This window comes from Mycteria americana, chromosome 14, assembly GCF_035582795.1.
Source record: "Mycteria americana isolate JAX WOST 10 ecotype Jacksonville Zoo and Gardens chromosome 14, USCA_MyAme_1.0, whole genome shotgun sequence".
Classification (NCBI taxonomy): domain Eukaryota; kingdom Metazoa; phylum Chordata; class Aves; order Ciconiiformes; family Ciconiidae; genus Mycteria; species Mycteria americana.
The window spans coordinates 10527501-10545014 of NC_134378.1; the positions used below are offsets into that span (position 1 = coordinate 10527501).

Genomic DNA, 17514 nt, shown 5'->3' on the forward strand with positions numbered 1-17514 from the left:
CATGTTTGCTGTTGGTTTCTGCCAGCAAGACTGAGGCCATATTCAGTGTTGTAGCTGATCTACCTTGGGATCCTCCACACAAAATCAAACATGGTAGATCTACACTAAGCAAAGCACAGATCCCGTGTGAACTCGCTCTGCCAGCTGACATATTTCAGAAAATATTAATGAGTCCATTTTGTATGGGCAGGATTTGTACTAATCAGTGTTGTCCATCCATGCCACTGTAATATGATGTCGAAACAAGTATGATCTGTCCTCAAACAGCTTCTGTAAACCCAGTGTAAAAGCAAGTCATCAGTGTAAAATAGATATCTAACATGTATTAGGAAATGCAACAGAAATTCAGTTGCCACATCTGAGCCGGTATAACCACTCAGGCTGGTGGAGTACAGCCCCAGATCATTGGTCAGGGGACCGTGGCCTGAGCTCCCCGTGGATCTCTTCAGGCTTAGAAAGGAGGTTCATTTTCTAAAATTCCCTAATATAGGCTTGTTACACTGAGAATTTATTCATGGTTAATAGTTTAATATTCAGTAATACATTTTCTAGCTTAATTTACCATTCAGCTATCAGTCCAGGTGGTGGTAGTGTAGACAGGAGTCCACACATTGCATGTGTCACAGACAACTTGCTGTTACTGGATCCGGAGTCCAGCTGAACTCAGTGTTCAGCGCTGCCACTCTAAATTCAGAGAATTTGGAGATTGACATTATACCTTGGTTTCTCTTCATTGCAGCCAGGGCTAGCAATTTTTTAGCAAGAAACATATTTGGGCCTGCTCTGCTGAAAGGTGTGAACATAATTTATTCTGGTTTCACTTACAAAACATGAAACCAGTTTCAGGTGGGCTCAGAATTTGCTGTTTGGTAGTATACCAAATATCATATCTAAATACAGAAATCAGTTCTATACTTTTAGTCTTTGGCACAGGCTACTGTTTAGGTAAACATATGTGATACCTTATCTGACTGTGTCAGAACGTATCTCCGTGTAAATTTCCAAAGTACTGTGGGAAAACTACTAAAGTTAATGGGGGACGTATTTCAGCCATGTGTGTTTTAGCCACAGCACTTTTCATTTAAATAAGTCACATTTGCAACACCTTGAAAATATGCCTGCATACTTATTTATACTGAAATTCTTTTCCTTCCTGATCTGAAGAAAAGTTCATTTTATGGAGAGCAGATGTTTTTTAGCTTAATGCATTTTTATTCACATTTTAGCTTTGTTCAATAATTCTTAAGTACACTTGGGAATTCCAGAGCATGTAATTGTCCTGCAAGTTCACCCAGAGCCATGAGATGGCTTCAAGCTGGTCTGTCATTCAGCTGGTGGACATACCAATGGCTAAGTGTATTTCTGATGAGCGCTTTACTTACGTATTTCTAAACCAATATCTTGGCAGCTTTGCTAAAGATTTATTTTGCAGAGTAGGGATATTCAGCCCCTGAATAAGTAAGTAATCCCAGGTCAGGGCGACACTACCCATGCAAAGAACTGACCCAGAGCCTACAAAGCTGAGGAGGGGAAATTTGCACTGGGGGAAACTGGTGTGAAGTATTGCTTATGCATAAAGCATCATGGGATCTCCTGTACTGCTTTTTTTTCTGGAGCTATGAATTTTGCTATTCTTTTGAAAAATGGGTTTTCATATTCAAACCGTACAAAGCATCTCACCAGAAAATGCGAGAAAAGCCTTTTGTTGGAAAGAAATTTTAGATTTTGAACTTCAAAACGTTGGAAAATATGAAAGAGTGTATGAGTTATTTGCTCTATAGTGGTCCCTTAACTGAATTTCTAAAGGGCTAATGTGGAAAAAGGTGTGATAAATCTGTGCATTTGTGTTCAGTGCTGTTCTGAAGGAGGAGGGGAACAGGCTGTACTGTAGAAGTTCAAATGGAAAATTATTGGTTATGCAGGAGGGGTCTGTAATTACCAGGAAAGTATGCAATCTTGTGAAAATAAATTGCAATAGATATATACATAGATCACAACATTTTGTGCAGCATCAGCCACTTAAGTTCACATCTCCCAGTTTCATTTTGAATTTAAAGTTTGAATCAATCCAAAACTGCAAGGCCAAACTCTTCTGAAATTTCCAAGTTTCATCTGCTTTTGATACAAAACTATAAACCATAAATTGACTTCTCACTTCGTAATGAAACTCCAGACTCAGTGAATATTTGTGCTTTTTGTTTTATTGTAAAAGTTTGCCTTCCTGTATGAGTATGAAAGTACTGCTTTTGCCCCTAAGGCTGAACTCACATGAACCCAATTTAACAAATTTGCTTTAAATAACTTTTTCAGTATTCTCTGAGTGCTCCTACAAAAGAAATTGTGAGGCAAGTAGTAGGCTATGAATACCCAAAAAGAGAAGAATGCACACATAAGCAGGCGGGAACAGATATATTTTCTATTGTAGTTAGCATTTTGAGAAAGAATCTGAACCCATGCATCTCTTTTCCACTGTAAAAAAGGACCGTTTATCAGAGGTTTTAACGGTACTAGCAAGTAGCTCCATTGGAACATGATGAAAAAACAGACTGCTGGTCAACCACTTTTTAATCTGTCTCTGTCACCCCAGTTTCTTTCATGTTAAAAATTAGTTTATATTCCATTGGAACTCACCATCAGTTCCAATACTGTATCTTTGCAGTCATTTCCCAAAATTGTTCTTTTGGGCAAGAAATCTAATAACAAATGTGGAAAATCAAGTGTGAACGAACTCCTTCCCTAGGCTATCTTACTGAAATAACGTTTCATGCAAATAATCTCATTAGTGTAAAGATTTTGTTCCTTAGTTTCTACCAGTAACTTAAGTTCACATGACTGAGCTATGAGCTCCCAAGGAAGACAGGGGGATTTGCAAGGATGACCATCAGAAGATCCAGCATTAAATAGTCAGAAAGCAGCAAAGCACACATCCTCGGGAGATTGCCCCTCGTTACGAGGGTGTGCCTGGCGTGAGGAATCATACCACTCACTTCTGAGCTAGCCAGGCAGGCGTTTGTCAAATGTTTCACAAGGTGGGGGGAAAAAAAAGGTAGATTTAATGATAAATAATAACGCAGTGTCTCCGACATTAAAGGACATCATTGGCTCTCTTCTCTGTGGTGTAAATCAATGTAATGTGTGAATCCTTTAAAAGTAACATGGAATTTAAAATGGAAAATATGAGAAGCTAGTAGAATTACTGCTAAAATCATCCGTTTATTATCTAGGTGTGCTTAATAGCCTGCTAGCTGATGAAAAATCATTTGCTAACCCCAAGGAATGGTTTATTTTCCAACTCAATCACTCAGCTATGCATTGGCCAGTGCTTTTAAAAAATATACCTTGTATTACTTCTTTTGTCAATGTCTGGAGATAATTTATAGTAGCAATAACTTCCATTAACACACCTACTAAGCAGTTTAGTTAGAACAGGTAAGATTTGCGGGTGGACTTGAGATGTTTTAATAGCAAACCAATTATCCACCACTGATTCCAACATTTTAAAGTGGTTTTTGGTTGGCCAGAAGTTAATTCAGTTATATAGTAATTAATAGACTCAGTTGTTCCATGGTAATCAAGATCCTGTATATAGATTGACAGGTTTGTTTCTTGTGTACATTCAGCTAAACTTACATTGCTCTGACATGACACTTACACATCCTTAACAGAATAGCATAAAAGGGACCTTAACATAATTAGATTCTGTTTCCCTCTTTCCTCATTAATAAATATTTGCCATTTCTGCAACAGATTTTTTCCAAGCATTTCAAAACTCTTATCAGAATAGCCACTTCCAGTTGTTCACACAGCAACTGAGTCTAAGAGTAGCTCCTGTTGGGCGGCCCCGCACTCATGATATTATAACCCAATTACGTACAAGTCAGGCTCTCTCACCTTTTGTGGCAATGTATAACTTGCACTCTCCTGTGAAAAGAAACACTGGGTTTATTTTTTCTCTGTACCTAGATGTGGGTGTTTTAGGGCAATGATTTGACAATACAGCTGGTTGCAGCAACTTTGCTGCCAATGAGAGCACTCCAATGCCCGCCATCCTGGGCGTGCATCCTCTCCTCTTCCTCCTTGCCCACAACACCTACATTCAGTTTTCTGAGCAACCAGCCCATTTAGAGTTAAAATGGCTGAGAAGTTGCCCTACAAAGAGGGTAAATTCCATTTAACTCACTGATCTGGTTTACCATTTGGTCAGATGAACACCAGCATGAAGCAAAGGAAGGGACAGGAACATGTGTGGAGCAGATCTGAGGACATGGAAGACTTCTTTTGGTAGCTGTTAGCCATTAGGTTTGCTCAGCTGGGTACTAAACAAGTGAACCCTCTATAGCTTAGATTTAAAGAGGGGAGGCACTCCAAGAATGCCCTTAGCAAAGAAACTGGTTTTTATAGATGTAAGGGTTCCTATATGTTGTTTTTAAAGAATATTTCAGCTTGAAGTTGAACAGAGGATAGTTTTAAATTCTGAATATTTTCTTTTTTTTCTTTGATACCAGGAGTCGGGGGGGGGGTGGGTGGAGAAAAATAGAAACCAAACCTTGAGCATCAGAAATCAGATCTAACAAGATATTTGTTTCTTACTCCTTTGGATAAGTTCACATGTTTTATCTCTTGAATCCAAGTCAAAGATGCTTTTGGAAATCTATGGGATTTGTGCAGAACAGGGAATGTGTGTTCTGGGCGATTGATGCTGGTCCCATAGGTTTGCTGCACAGTGTTGTTATGCTTAATTGGTAAGCTCCACATTAAGTCGTGTGCATGCTGAGGGGTTCAGGGATCATATTTTTTTCAGTTTCTTGAACATGATTACATTTTTTGTAATTTACATTTTTAGCCACTAAACAGTGATACATTATATTTAGAAAATGAGATGCTCCTGGTGTTAGCAAGATGTGACAGTGACAAATCTTATGAACGTTAATACTGAAACCCATCATAGTTCAAGTCCCAGTTGCTGTATTATAGCTTAGTCTAAGGTTTGGGAGGGGGAATGTTCTAGTTATCGAGTTGTCATTGTTCAAATGCCATTTTTTGCTCAATTTAAAAACAATATGCAGTTGTAGAAGCTGTATTTAGTGGTTATGAAACCTTTAGAAAAAAGTACAAAGAAAAAGTCACTTCCCCAAAGGTTGTGAATAAGTCACAAATTTGCAGATTTTGCAGTGTGTCCTACATACATTTTGTGCTTATGTAGTCTGTACAAATGCATAGCCAATGCCTAATCGGGAAAAAAAATATATCCTGAGCTCCCTGAGTTTGTACCACTAGTGTTAAGTGTCTGTCAGAGTTTATATTGTGATCACCCTTTCAGGGATTTATCACTCAGCTCTAATACCTGGCTCCAGGCTAAAAATTGGCATACAAGAAAGCAGATTTGGTTTAAAGATATATTGAAGCTGCAGAAGTGGGGAAAGTCACTCTCTGGCTTTGGAGTTCTGTTTTCAACAGTGCACCTGAGTGAGAGCTTGGGGATTTGAGTCTCACTGCGATATCTGGGGGAAGGGCTCAGGATCGCACTCTCCTGAGGTCCCATTTGCCTGCAGGAGATGCTGTTTTTCAGTGCCAGGCCCTGGGTCTGTGGTGTCGTGCTGGCAGGTTCAGGGGCTGAACAGTCGCCTTGCGCACGCTTAGGAAGCAATGTTGTTGTTGGACAACTGTTCAGTTTGGGTTGGGAATCCCAGATACACCAGGCCTTTGACCTGACAAGGGACCAGGACTAGTATTCCTCTAATAAGTGATACATTTCTATGGGTTCCAAAATTAAAAAACCAAATATGTATAATAATAGCTACAATGGGGGTAAAATAGGACATGGTTCTACAAAGCACAAGCTGTTTTCTGATGTCTTCTGGGATAGTACAGCTACTATTTGTCCTTCATGCAAGAAGACTTGCAAAGTAACAGTGTAGGCACTTGGTGTCTGGTCATCAGAAGTCTGAATTGCCTCTTGTTACTTCCTTTACACTGAGGTTTTGGCCTGACACTTTCTCTCTGCAGTTCCTCTATGGTAAGTCCCTCAACACCCTTTTTTCATTCCTATTTTATCCTGCCCGAAGTGTGGTAAGATTTTTGGAGAAAGCAAATAAAAAGATCTTTGTGCTAAAGACTTTATAATCTGTAGGTTATGCCCTGTAAACTTTCCAGCCTGGACACGTCTCTCTCTGACTATCCCTCCCAGGACTTACCCTAGATAGATGTTACTGGGGGACATAGGCAGGGTACAAGGAGCAGCAATGAAAATGGTGGTTCTCTGTGGGGTGTCCCCATGGTGTGATGGTCTGTGGATGCTACCTAGCTATTCATGGGGCAGAGCCAGCGCGCTCTCCTGAGCCATTGCGTGACGCTGTCGGCAGTGCATGGGTGGGAGTTCTCACTATGGGCTGACGTCCGAGATCATAATGACTTTGCAGGAGCTCCTCATTTACAATCCTTCATGTCAATATTCAGTGGGCTAAGGGTTCATAGTAATATGCATTGACACATTACAGACAATATTGCTCTGTCTAGCCAATCATCCATAAATTTTAAGGGGACTCCATGCATCATTTAAAAAAAACCCAGGAAACTGGGAAGCAACAAATATGTATTCATGCTAAAAGTCTGGGCTTAGATGCGTGCCAGCTAAACAAATGCGGAGTTAAAGCTGTAATTTACCCAGCCTACCTTTGTAATACTCACAAGCACAAGGGAACAGATTGAGTGCAGAGTGGAAGCATTAGCTCTGCATGTTTTTGATTTTAAGGGGGGATGGGGTTGCAAGACCCTTAACATTGTTTTCACCTACCATTTTTTATGTTAATAGTGCTTCTATGCTGTTACCTCACGCTATAGTGTGTGATAATATGTGAAACAGCTTGGTATTTAAGTTTGTGCTCAGGTCTCTCATTGTGGATTATAATTCAGTTAGAGCTATCTCAACATATTCTATACCAAACTCATTGATCTTTTGTTTTGAAAATAAAAACAAAATTATGCATTTGTTTTGTGCTGTTTGTTTTGTATTTTTTTAATAAAAAACAGTTACAGTAAACAGTAAAATATGCTAAACTTGCACATTGTAACTGCTGGAAAGATTTCTGAGTCTTTGTGTACTGCAGTTGTTTTGGTATTAGTTGACATTGCTAGATAGAGGCAGTACAGATACATCTACTTTGTTAAAGCTGGTGTTTCTAGCAACTGGGGTTTCTACCTTTTGTCTAGAGCAGTCTATCAAGACTGTATTTCAGACTACAAATTTTTCTAAGAGGAAACAAAGCAGATAGCATCCTTTAGCAGGCATAAGTCCAACAAATGTCAAATTCTGAACAACATTACTTTGTGTCTCTATTTAACATTAAAGCTGATGGCTTTTTGACAGGTTTATAGCTGACAACTTCCATAGCCAGTCATGCAGTACAATTATGTTTGAGCTAATTTGATGAATCAACTTGATGTTCTGTAGTCCCAGTTGGCTTCAATAGCGTATGTGCTCAATTTTCTGCTGGAGGTCAAAAATAAGCTTTGAAATTTGGCTAATCCCATCACATCCGCAGAACATGTCTGGTGGAATAATCTTTGGACATGAAGTCTTGACTAATGCCAGAAATAGGAAGGAAAACTTAGTAATTTCGTTAGACCCATCAATCATGAATCGTGTAGGCACAGCAATCAGGGGTCTCATGTCCAGCAATTTACTTGTAAGCTTTCAAATGCTTTAGTGGTTAGGGTAGTAGGAGGAACATTCCTCAAGCCTGGGTCTTGTTCTAGAGGAAAATGGGTCTTATTGTTAGTCTACATTTAGAACAAATGCTAGCTGAATGGTGGCGGGGAGGGAGAATGCCAAGATTTTCTAATTATATCTTTCCTGAAAAGATGGGCTCTACCATGGCAATGGTATATGTTAGAAATGCCCTGGACTGTGCTGGTTTTAGAACTGCAATTTTTATGGTAAAATCATTACTAGTCATGAGACTGAAGCATCTCAGATAACCAAGCAGCCGTAAATGCTTTGAAACCTCTAACACAGGCTTTAACAGATTTCCCCAACCAATGTATTTGGCCCTTATTCATTTTTTAATGGGTTTTAGGCATAGAAATTTCAGTCTAACTTGATGCTTGCACTTCTGGGCATTAACATTGCTCCAAAGTGGAAATGAAAAGTTTCAGCTTTCACAATGGCTTGGCATTGAAAAGGCACACACAGCTAAATGCTGCTATGTTCTGTCATGCTTTGGTAAAACACAGTTATGGTCCGTTAAAGATCCAATACTACTGTCCTTGATTGCACAAGGTGCCCATGGTGACTGATAGGTGCTCTAGCTTTCTCCCAGCATGCCAGTATTAGGCAATACAAGTATTGCTTCCTGGATACACAAACTGGTAGCCTCTGCAGACCAGTCCCTGGCAGGAACAAGAACATGTGTAGGTGACTGTACCTGAAAGGAGCAGTGCTGGTGCTGCACGGCACTTACCAACATGTTGGCCAGATAAGAAGCATGTAATTAGTCTGCTAGTGTTCATTTCTGACTTTATCTTGTCTTAAACATGTTTTTAACTGTATGTTGGCAAATCTGTCGGATATGCAATGCAAACACTTCAACAAGAGATTTGGCTTTAACTCTGGTATATGCACTAGATTTTGGGGAGCAGGAGGATCTTCCAATGTGATGTTCTGAGTACCAAAGGGGATAAGACCTATGAGCTACATGTGGTTTGTGATTTGACTCCCATGACCCAGTGAGTGCTGGTGTGTTAGGGTAGGTGCTGCTGGAAAGAAGTCTCCTCCACAGCAGGAAGAAGTACTGAGGCCAATATTTCTAAGTTATCCTGAGCAGAACTCAGATTCTTCTTGTGCTTGGGTTGTGGTTCTCTTAAATGCAAAGATTTTCTTAAATGCAATGCCTATTCATTGACTTTTTCTTCCTGTGAGCCTCCTAGAAGTCCTTCTCTCTACCTGAATTACCTGGTATGTGTCTTGTGACTTTGAGCCATGTAAAGATTTTGGTGTGCACTGGAAAAGGCACTTGGCAGTAGCTGGTACAGAGTGTAGGGACAAGGAAGGAGGCCTGCAGAGCCGTCCTGATGCAAGGAATCCAGATCTGACAAAGACACCCACATCTCTACGCTTTTGCTTCTGGTTGCATGTCTTATGTTATGATGAGGAAGGAACAAAGTTTGGACTCCCATTTCTGTTCTAATGCTATACCTGGGAGGCAGAATGCATGAGGTTTTGTGAGAGGACTATCTTGTTCAGAGAATACTGGCCTTGTAAAATTGTGTGCACTTTCTACCATATATACACACATATATGTATATAAATAAAATATCTGTATGTATATGTGTTTGTGTGTATGTGTATTTGTTTAATGCAGAAGCCACTAACATGGGATGAAGCAATTTTCCTGGCTATAGAGCTGATGATGCTCCTGCTTTTGCTATGTGCATCATCTGCAGCAGCATGGTCCCATTACTGAGCCATCCTTCACCTCTTTCCTTCACTCACTGCCTTGTAACACACAAGATATAGCTGAGATGAGTCATGATCATGGAGCTGTGTTTATTAGCAGTATGTACTGAATCACCAGATTGGATGCAAGAAAAGTATCAAATACCTACATATATATATATATATACACACACGCGCGCATATGTGTGTATGCACATACTTTTGTATTCTATTTCCACTGATTAGATCTGAACTATTACTGGCACTAAATTAGGCTGCAAACAGATATAGGTCTGTTTCTCTTTTTTGCTCTCAGTAGTAATTTACGTTACATCAAAGGAGTGGATTTTTAAGAAACACTTTTGATTCTTAACTTGAATTTGTAACAATTTAAATGATTTACAAGGAGAGACTCATTTGATAAGAAATGACACAGAGTCTGAACATTTATATGAATACAAAATAATTCTAATGAAGCCTGGAGATTGGACTTTTTCCTATCAACATTTCAGAACATTTAATTTCCTTTTTTAACTGCCTTCTTCTTGGTGTATATAAATATGTAATATTAGCCTAGGCTCACCTTTGCCTGTTAGTAACAAATTGTTCTCTGTGTATTCATAACTGATGTTTCTGTGGTCAGTCTGTTTTCCTGAAGTTCGCCAGTGTGCTATTTCAACTTGCTTTTTTGGATTTGGGTATTTAATGAGCAGAAACAGCTGAAATAGCCTGAACTAGTTTTCTCTGAAGGAGCAGTATCGTACTCAGGCTGACTGCAGAGCTGGATATGAATTGCGTCAGCATGTCTTTGTGGGGCCAACTCAGCATCCTTTCTTTGCCTCTTGAATTTGATACTGCACTGATGGGCATGGTGCCAGCTGTTAGCAAATTGGGCCCATAGTTCTTCTCGTTATTCTTATTGAATCAGCAGCTGTTTGTATTATCAGTTAGCGAACTTCAGTCACTGTTGTGGCTAGTCCCAGGGCCTTCATGAGTACTGGTGCAAAAGCATTTAAAAAAAAAAAGAAAAATAAGGAGGTTGGTCTCAGTGATTTGTCCCTGCATGCATTAAGCATTGTGATTAGCCGTGCTTTAACACCTTATTTATGATAAGAGGAGGAAATGACATTCTAGCACAAAAATCCCCTGAACTTTAATCGGCCTAGTCTCAAGGGGCTTTTGTGTTTTTGCCTCCATTTTGATTCAAATTTTTCTATGCATTAGTTCATGGGAAGTTTGAGACCTGTTTACCAGGTAATCTGATCAACATTGTGACTCACCCTACACTTTAAAAAAAAAAAAGAAAAACAAAATGAGACAGGGAGGTGGGGAAGAGCTTTCAATGTTAATGTATTTATATTAGTTGCGAATGAAGAAAGAAAATTTCCTTCCCAAAAATAACTATTTGTTTTATATACATAAGATAAAAATCTGCATATGTACATGGATCACTTTGGTGTATTTTACCTGGCGTCTCCCTGCTTCCAGAAGCCCAAGGTGCTGAGAACACTCTGGGGCTTCCCACCACCCACTGCGGTGCTGGCACTTTCAGGCTGGCCAGTTAAGGGTCTGAAGTTTGCTCTGGAGTGCTGCGGGTATCTGCGGTTTGTGGCATGCGTGTACGGGGAGGAAGGGAAAGCAGAGAAGAGAGGGAGATGCAACTGAGAAGGAGATACAATTGGGTATCTTCCTGGTCAAAAGTCTACTATGTGGCTGGACATGTGATGTAAGGAGAAATACATTTGCTGTAGCAGAAGGTCCCTTCCTCGCCTGTGTTTTGATGTATCTACAGTGCTTTGTCTGCTTACGTGTTCATAAAACATTATGCATTTGAAAATAGCAGCTTTCCCAATGCCATATGCTGAGGAATAGTATAAGTATAGTCTTAAAAATCATGAGCGGCTTAGGAAATCAATATTTTTTTTTAATAACACATATTGGATTCTTACAGTTTGCTTTCTACTTTTAGAGCTGGTATGTTCTTGATTTCAAGCTTTTCCCTGTGACCATAAGAGCTGCATGCTTTCTTTTTGTTGTTTTTGTTTTTTAATGAAATATGAGAGCCTCACAAAACTACAGGACTGGAGGAAACAAGCTTTAAAGACAAGTACTAACTATCCTGAGACTAGCGATAAACTAAGTAGAATTGGCTACGCTGAAAAATGGTCATGATTTCACACACAGCCTCTGACCAGCTACATGCCTGATTTATGTGCAGCTACCTCAGTGTGCACACTGAAACCAGGGGAATTGCATGGGCAAATGGCTGATCAGGTATACTTGTGGACAGTTATCAATCTTCCCCAAGCACACTTGGGATGTGCATGCGTTTTGCATAGGCAATTGCAAATTCCATGTATTTTTGCACATTTGTCTGATAATAGTTGGCCAAATATTTGCTCTTAGCAGCTACTCTTGCTATATTGTCATATTCATTGCTAGGCTGCTTTGGCACTTACGTTCCATACACTTATCATTTGAAGGGAACCATAATGCAAACACATTGTAAAAAAAAGAGTTGGCATGTCCTATTTTTCAGTTCCCAGTAACAGGCGTTCAAAAGGAGAAGTCAGTGGTTACCCAGGAATTTCTGATCAGCAGATCCTGTTCAACTATCTCCTGTTGAGTGCTCAGAAATAAAGGATACAAGAATTGCTACTGATTTTTTAGTCACTAGTGCAGTGGTTCTCAGAAATGTAGGCATGTATCTTTGGTGACCCAAATCTGCCCAGAATACAACCTAAAGATTTGTTTTTACATCAGATTTTTCCTACCTGACTAACCTGAAACATACCATACAATTATAATGCTAGGTACTCAAACCTATGATATAACTAACACCGTTTTTCTGTTTGCAACATCATATAACTATGTTTTTGTCTTTTAAACCAAAAAGGAAAACAACTTAAAAATCTTTCTGACTTAGGCAAACTTTAGAAGTTATGGAGAGCTGTACTCATGCATCGAAGGGCAAAATTTGAAGTGAAGTCCTCCAAAACCCCATATGGTAATTCTTAAGTTTCCTTTTTGCATATGTAACAGATGCTGCAATGTCTTCAGATTCCTTCCATACCTTCCAAAATACGCACAATATATGCAGCCATTGTAGGTCTGGAGATTATATCTGTCAAGACTGGCTGCGCGTGCAAGAAACATGATGGTAAAATATGTGGCAAGTATGGGAACTGCATGAACAAGAAGTTCTGTGCTTGAACTCTTCAAATGAGTCTGACACTGGCCAACTGAAGAGTTGATACATTCAGGAAACTATACCTCTTGCCCCAAGAAAATCAGATGACACCAGTATATCATCTACCATCGAGTTTCTTTCCACATTTTATCTGAACTACTTTTTATTTGAACTATCAGCTCTAAGTATCTCGTACAGCTACAGAGATAATAAAACAGCCTTGAGGCCATAGAGCAGGTCAACGTCTCCTTGCTGTGCATTTTAGCTATGTGTGGTTTGGTATGGCAGTATTGATATCTTCTAGAGACAAAATATTCACAGATAAATAAGGAAAAAATGGAGCTGATGATTATTTTTTGTTCTTTTTAGTAAGGTTGTGGTGGTAAGAAGGGAAATGGTATTATTGTTTTGAGCTCTTGAATCTTTCTGAATCTTCCCAGGGACATCTAGTTTCAGGATTTTGACCACATGATATGTCTTGGTTGCCAGTTTGATTAAGACTTTGTCCTGTGACCCCACCCCAACTGTGATCGGAAGCATCTCTGTGGCAAATATGGTAGTTGATTACATGTCGAGAGAGTGTTTGAAGTCTTAATAGCAGTCTTTTCTACTTTGTTGGCTTCAACTTTTTAAATAATAATAAAAAAGTACTTATCCCCATCCTATTGTTCCTCTTTGGATCTACCTGCTGTGTTTCCCTTGCTATGCAGGAGGAGAGGCATTGTCTGGTCTTGCAGCCTCTGAGCTACTTCACACTGAGTATGAATTCACAGGCTTTCCAAGTTTTTGAGAGTTTTCAGAGGTGCAGCACTTTTTTTTTCCCCCCTATATCTCTTACTCTCAGTATGTGAGTACTGCAGTGCCTTTCATCATACATCCCTGCAGCCCTCAGCTAAGGTTTTGATCACAGGGACCAGATGCACAGAGAGGGGATGTGTCCACACTGACTGAGGTTGTGTTAGAGCAGGGACTCAAACTGGGCTTCCTTGGCATCAGACCTTAGCTCTTTTTATTTCTTTGCAGAGCATAATTTACATATCAGGCAATGCAGGGCACTATTGATCTCATTTTTTTCTATCTGTTCATGACTACTAACAGGCTAGACAGATCCAGATTTCTTAAGACTAAATTAAACTCAATTTTCTGAGTCAGAAAAACATGTTTGTTTCTTAGTTACTGTATGTGCTTCTCTGTTGACTTGAAATGTATTCTGTAATCCCATGCATATGTGATTTCTTTCTTGGTACTCCAGAGTGCACTCTATAGATAACACTTTCATGGTATTTTAAATTCCTATATCTTGACTGTTTTCAGAGAAATGAATATGATTTAACCTTCTTTAGAGCAAGGATAAACTTTGAAATGAAAACTAACATATGGTCCGTATGCTATTTTTATAACTTTATTTTATAATTTCTGAGCTGATTTTGAGAGATGATTATTATTTAGCAAGTGAAACAGGCTGTCAGTGTGACTGCTGCAGTGCTCCTGTGGATTAGTCCTCAGCTCTCCAAAATTCAGTTGAAAGGAAGCCCTGCAGAAGAGGGTATTGTAGGTCCGTGCTGTGGCCCATAGGCAAAGCTGCTTGGGGAAAACGTCATGCTAACCCCTCATGTGCCCAGCTGTAGCAAGAGCCTGTTAGTCTGTCACTTTTCTAGCACTAACTTCACTCACACTTTTTTTTTTGTTAAATATACTGACTGTCAGACTACATTATATTTTTTCATGATTCACTGCATTTTCTGTGTGTTTCCTTGAGGAGATCCTCCATACTCTATCAAAGAAGACCCTTTCCTCCTTCTCTCCCTTCTCCTAGGCATGCTTTTTCTGGTTTTGCTATGTCCCACAGATGCAAACCCTAGAATTGTCCAGGAGATTCCCAAACCACAGCTAGCTTCCTGTAGCTAAAGGACCCATGAAATCCACTCATAAATCAACCCAAGGGTATTCTGGTAGGAATTCAGCTGCCTTCCTGGGATTCTGCTAAGCATAAAGAGTAAGAATCCAGAAATAAAAAATCGTAAAGGAACCTTCTACCTTGGAGAAGACAGTGGATACTGTGCAGCCATTGGCCTGGTTAATCTATCGGGGAGAGCAGGGGTGGATAAATGTGGATGTGCTGTAAAAACATGTGAGGAATCCATTTGCGCATTACTATGGAAATTTTTTCTCAAACAAAAACTTCAAGTACTGATGTCTAAGTGTTGCAGGCCCTGCTGTTTCATTTTTTGTGTGATGTCTCTATTCCCAGTAGACTCCAAGACTACACCTCAACTTCACTTCTTCTGCATACAAATATTTGCCTGAAATATATAGTACATTGTAAGGTCACTTGCAACTATGTCTGGAAAAATCAGGCAAAAAAACTGAGCAAGTTTTCACAATTGAAATTAAGTAGGTCAAGAATCCATCTAGCTTGTCTGGTAATGTGCTCTACAAGCTAATGAGATCTTGAGAGAAGAACCACATGTATGAGGTTGCCAAGGTGAGCATACATCCTCATTACAAACCAATGAACAGGAGTAGCAGTCTCTGATTTTTGTTTTATCTTTACCCAACAATGCACTCTAAAAATGCTTTACCCTGCCTACAAAACTTTCTGGAATGGGTAGAAGTGTGTTATGAATGTAATTAACTGCTCTGTTGATTACAGAATGTATCCCTTCATCTTAATGGGTGGGGTGACCAGCCATATATACTTATGTACTTACATTTCATTTGTATCTTCAACTAGATAAGAAAGATGTATTAAGTGATTATAGTATGCAGGTTATGATGTTTATCCCATAGCTGATTATACTATAGGTGAGTTAAGACCTCATTAAGACTTTGGTGTCAGGTCTAGTGCTGACTTGCATGTTGGATAAAATAATTTCCCATGGTATATAGGTTTTATGAATCATTAAGATATAAAACACTGTTACAAACACTGCCATGGAATAGGTATTATAGAAAAACAGTAATACATAGTCATAAGGATATATAATTATATGTATGTGTGGGTATATATATAATGTTTAGTCTAGACATCAGCATAATTATGCACAATAAGATGTGACATCTGAGATTCATGCGTGTTATAAATCTTTTTGAAAAGGAAAATGGTTAAGTCTGGGAAAATCTTAATTTTTCCCAGCATTGCTCTGCCTTGGTGCCTTTTTATATCTGAGTTCTGAAAAGAAGACAAGGCAAATCATTTATTCCTGAGCCATTTTCTTTTAGTGTCTGTCTTCTCATGTGGTCCAAAGGCCACCAGTTTGCTCTCTAATGTGCAGATGAAACAAACTCTTTTGTTGTCCTCAATCAGAAGGCAGAGAGCTTGAGGCTGCAGAGTTGAAAGACATGGCTGCATGGTCTGAAAATAGAGCTAGACAGTATAGTCTGTTATTTATAATATCACAATATCTTTTTTCTAATGGAACTTCTAGGCTTGCTTGGAGAGTCAGGACATGACATGACAAGAACAGAAAAGATAAAGAAGTTATCTCTCAAATATTCACATTTGCAGCCACTTTGGCTGGAAAATGAAGGGCCAGATTTCAAAACCTGGCCAGCTTCTTCATGCCTGTAATTTGCAGGAGAATGTGAATGGAATTAATTGTGGGTGGAATTTAGGCTATTTATTTGTCTTAAGAATTTAATTTTGGGGAAAGAAAACAGACATTTTAGTATTTAATATGTGTTCTCAATTCAGTTACAGAACTGAACCTGCAGGGCTGCAAAAGCTGGGAAGGCCCAGATAAGGCTAGGATGAAAATGTTGCTCAAAATAAAACCATTCAAGGTTAACAAATTGCAAGACATCTTAAACAATTTAGCCAGCATATTGCTTGCTCACAACCATATTTTCTGCTTTGCTGGATTTAACTTGTTTTGACTAGTGTGGAAGGTTCAAACCAGTTGGGGACCACACAGCTTTATATAATTAAACATTAAACTGGTTAGTGGGGTTAAAACTGTTAAATATATCAGACTTTCAGGGCATTAATTGAACAGTATGTTTATTTTGTTTGGCATGTTAATTTAAGTATACCTAAGAAAACAGCAAATGCAAACCTAAGAAAACAGCAAATGCAAAATGCCACGGGTAACGGAGAGACTGCAGAGAATAAGCGGAGGACACAGGATGTTAAGATGCTGAAAGTTTGCATCTCTGCAAACAAGGCATGAGAGATTCACATGCCATGTCAACTCTCAGATGCATTCAGCAAATTCTTCTGACAATACCACAGGAGAACGCAAGTGCTTTGTTGTGCATCCTACTAGAAACATTACATACTGCAGAGAAAAGAAAACAGAGAGGGTCGGTCAATATTTTTCTTGAATTTACTCCTAGTGGTGGAAGCTCTGCCCGGAGTATTCCATTTATATTTGGAGCTCTGCACTATATCATTGTGCTGCTCTGTAAAGTAAATTTATTCAGGGGAAAAAAAAAAAAAGGCTTTCCTTGTAGCATATAGTGCTGCCAGGAGGGTCTGAGAGATTAACTGATTTTTTTTTTTAATTTGATGTGCAAACCAGAAAATAAAATAATTGGTTTATTTCCAGACTTTATTACACTTTTTAAAGTTTTTTAAGTCATCGGATTTCAAAGTGAAATGTCACTTACAGATGAAGAGTTTAAAGGAGTTTCATCTAAAAAATAGAAAAAAACAGTTTTGACTTGATAGAACTTCAGGGTCTTTTAGTTGTTTTTTCCACCCATCAAAACATTTGCAAATCTTGCCCCTCATCTGTGAATAATTATGACCTGGAATGTCATTTTTTGGTTAGCAAACTCTTTGCATGAAAAATTTCATATAGCCCAACACCCACACCTGTAAAATGCTGATTAAAGTTCTCTTCAATTTTTTAACTGACTAGCCCAAGTGCAGGAGGGTGGATTCTATTTC

The 17514-nt window shown here is 39.0% G+C and overlaps 1 protein-coding gene across 6 annotated transcripts in view; it reads left to right on the plus strand.

The window, feature by feature from the left end:
- TSHZ2 (teashirt zinc finger homeobox 2) overlaps positions 1-17514 on the plus strand; it is a 233804-nt gene that overhangs the window by 21193 nt on the left and 195097 nt on the right. For 5 of the 6 annotated variants that reach the window (XR_012777915.1, XR_012777916.1, XR_012777917.1 and 2 more), the window contains exon 1: positions 12360-12440. The exons of the other annotated variant lie outside the window; for it this stretch is intronic. Coding sequence is in view for 1 of the 5 variants with exons in the window: in XM_075517624.1 (XP_075373739.1) it covers positions 12392-12440 (49 nt within the window). In the remaining 4 variants the exon portion in view is untranslated. Of the gene's footprint in view, positions 1-12359; positions 12441-17514 lie in introns of those variants that run through there. 6 annotated transcript variants of the gene reach the window in all.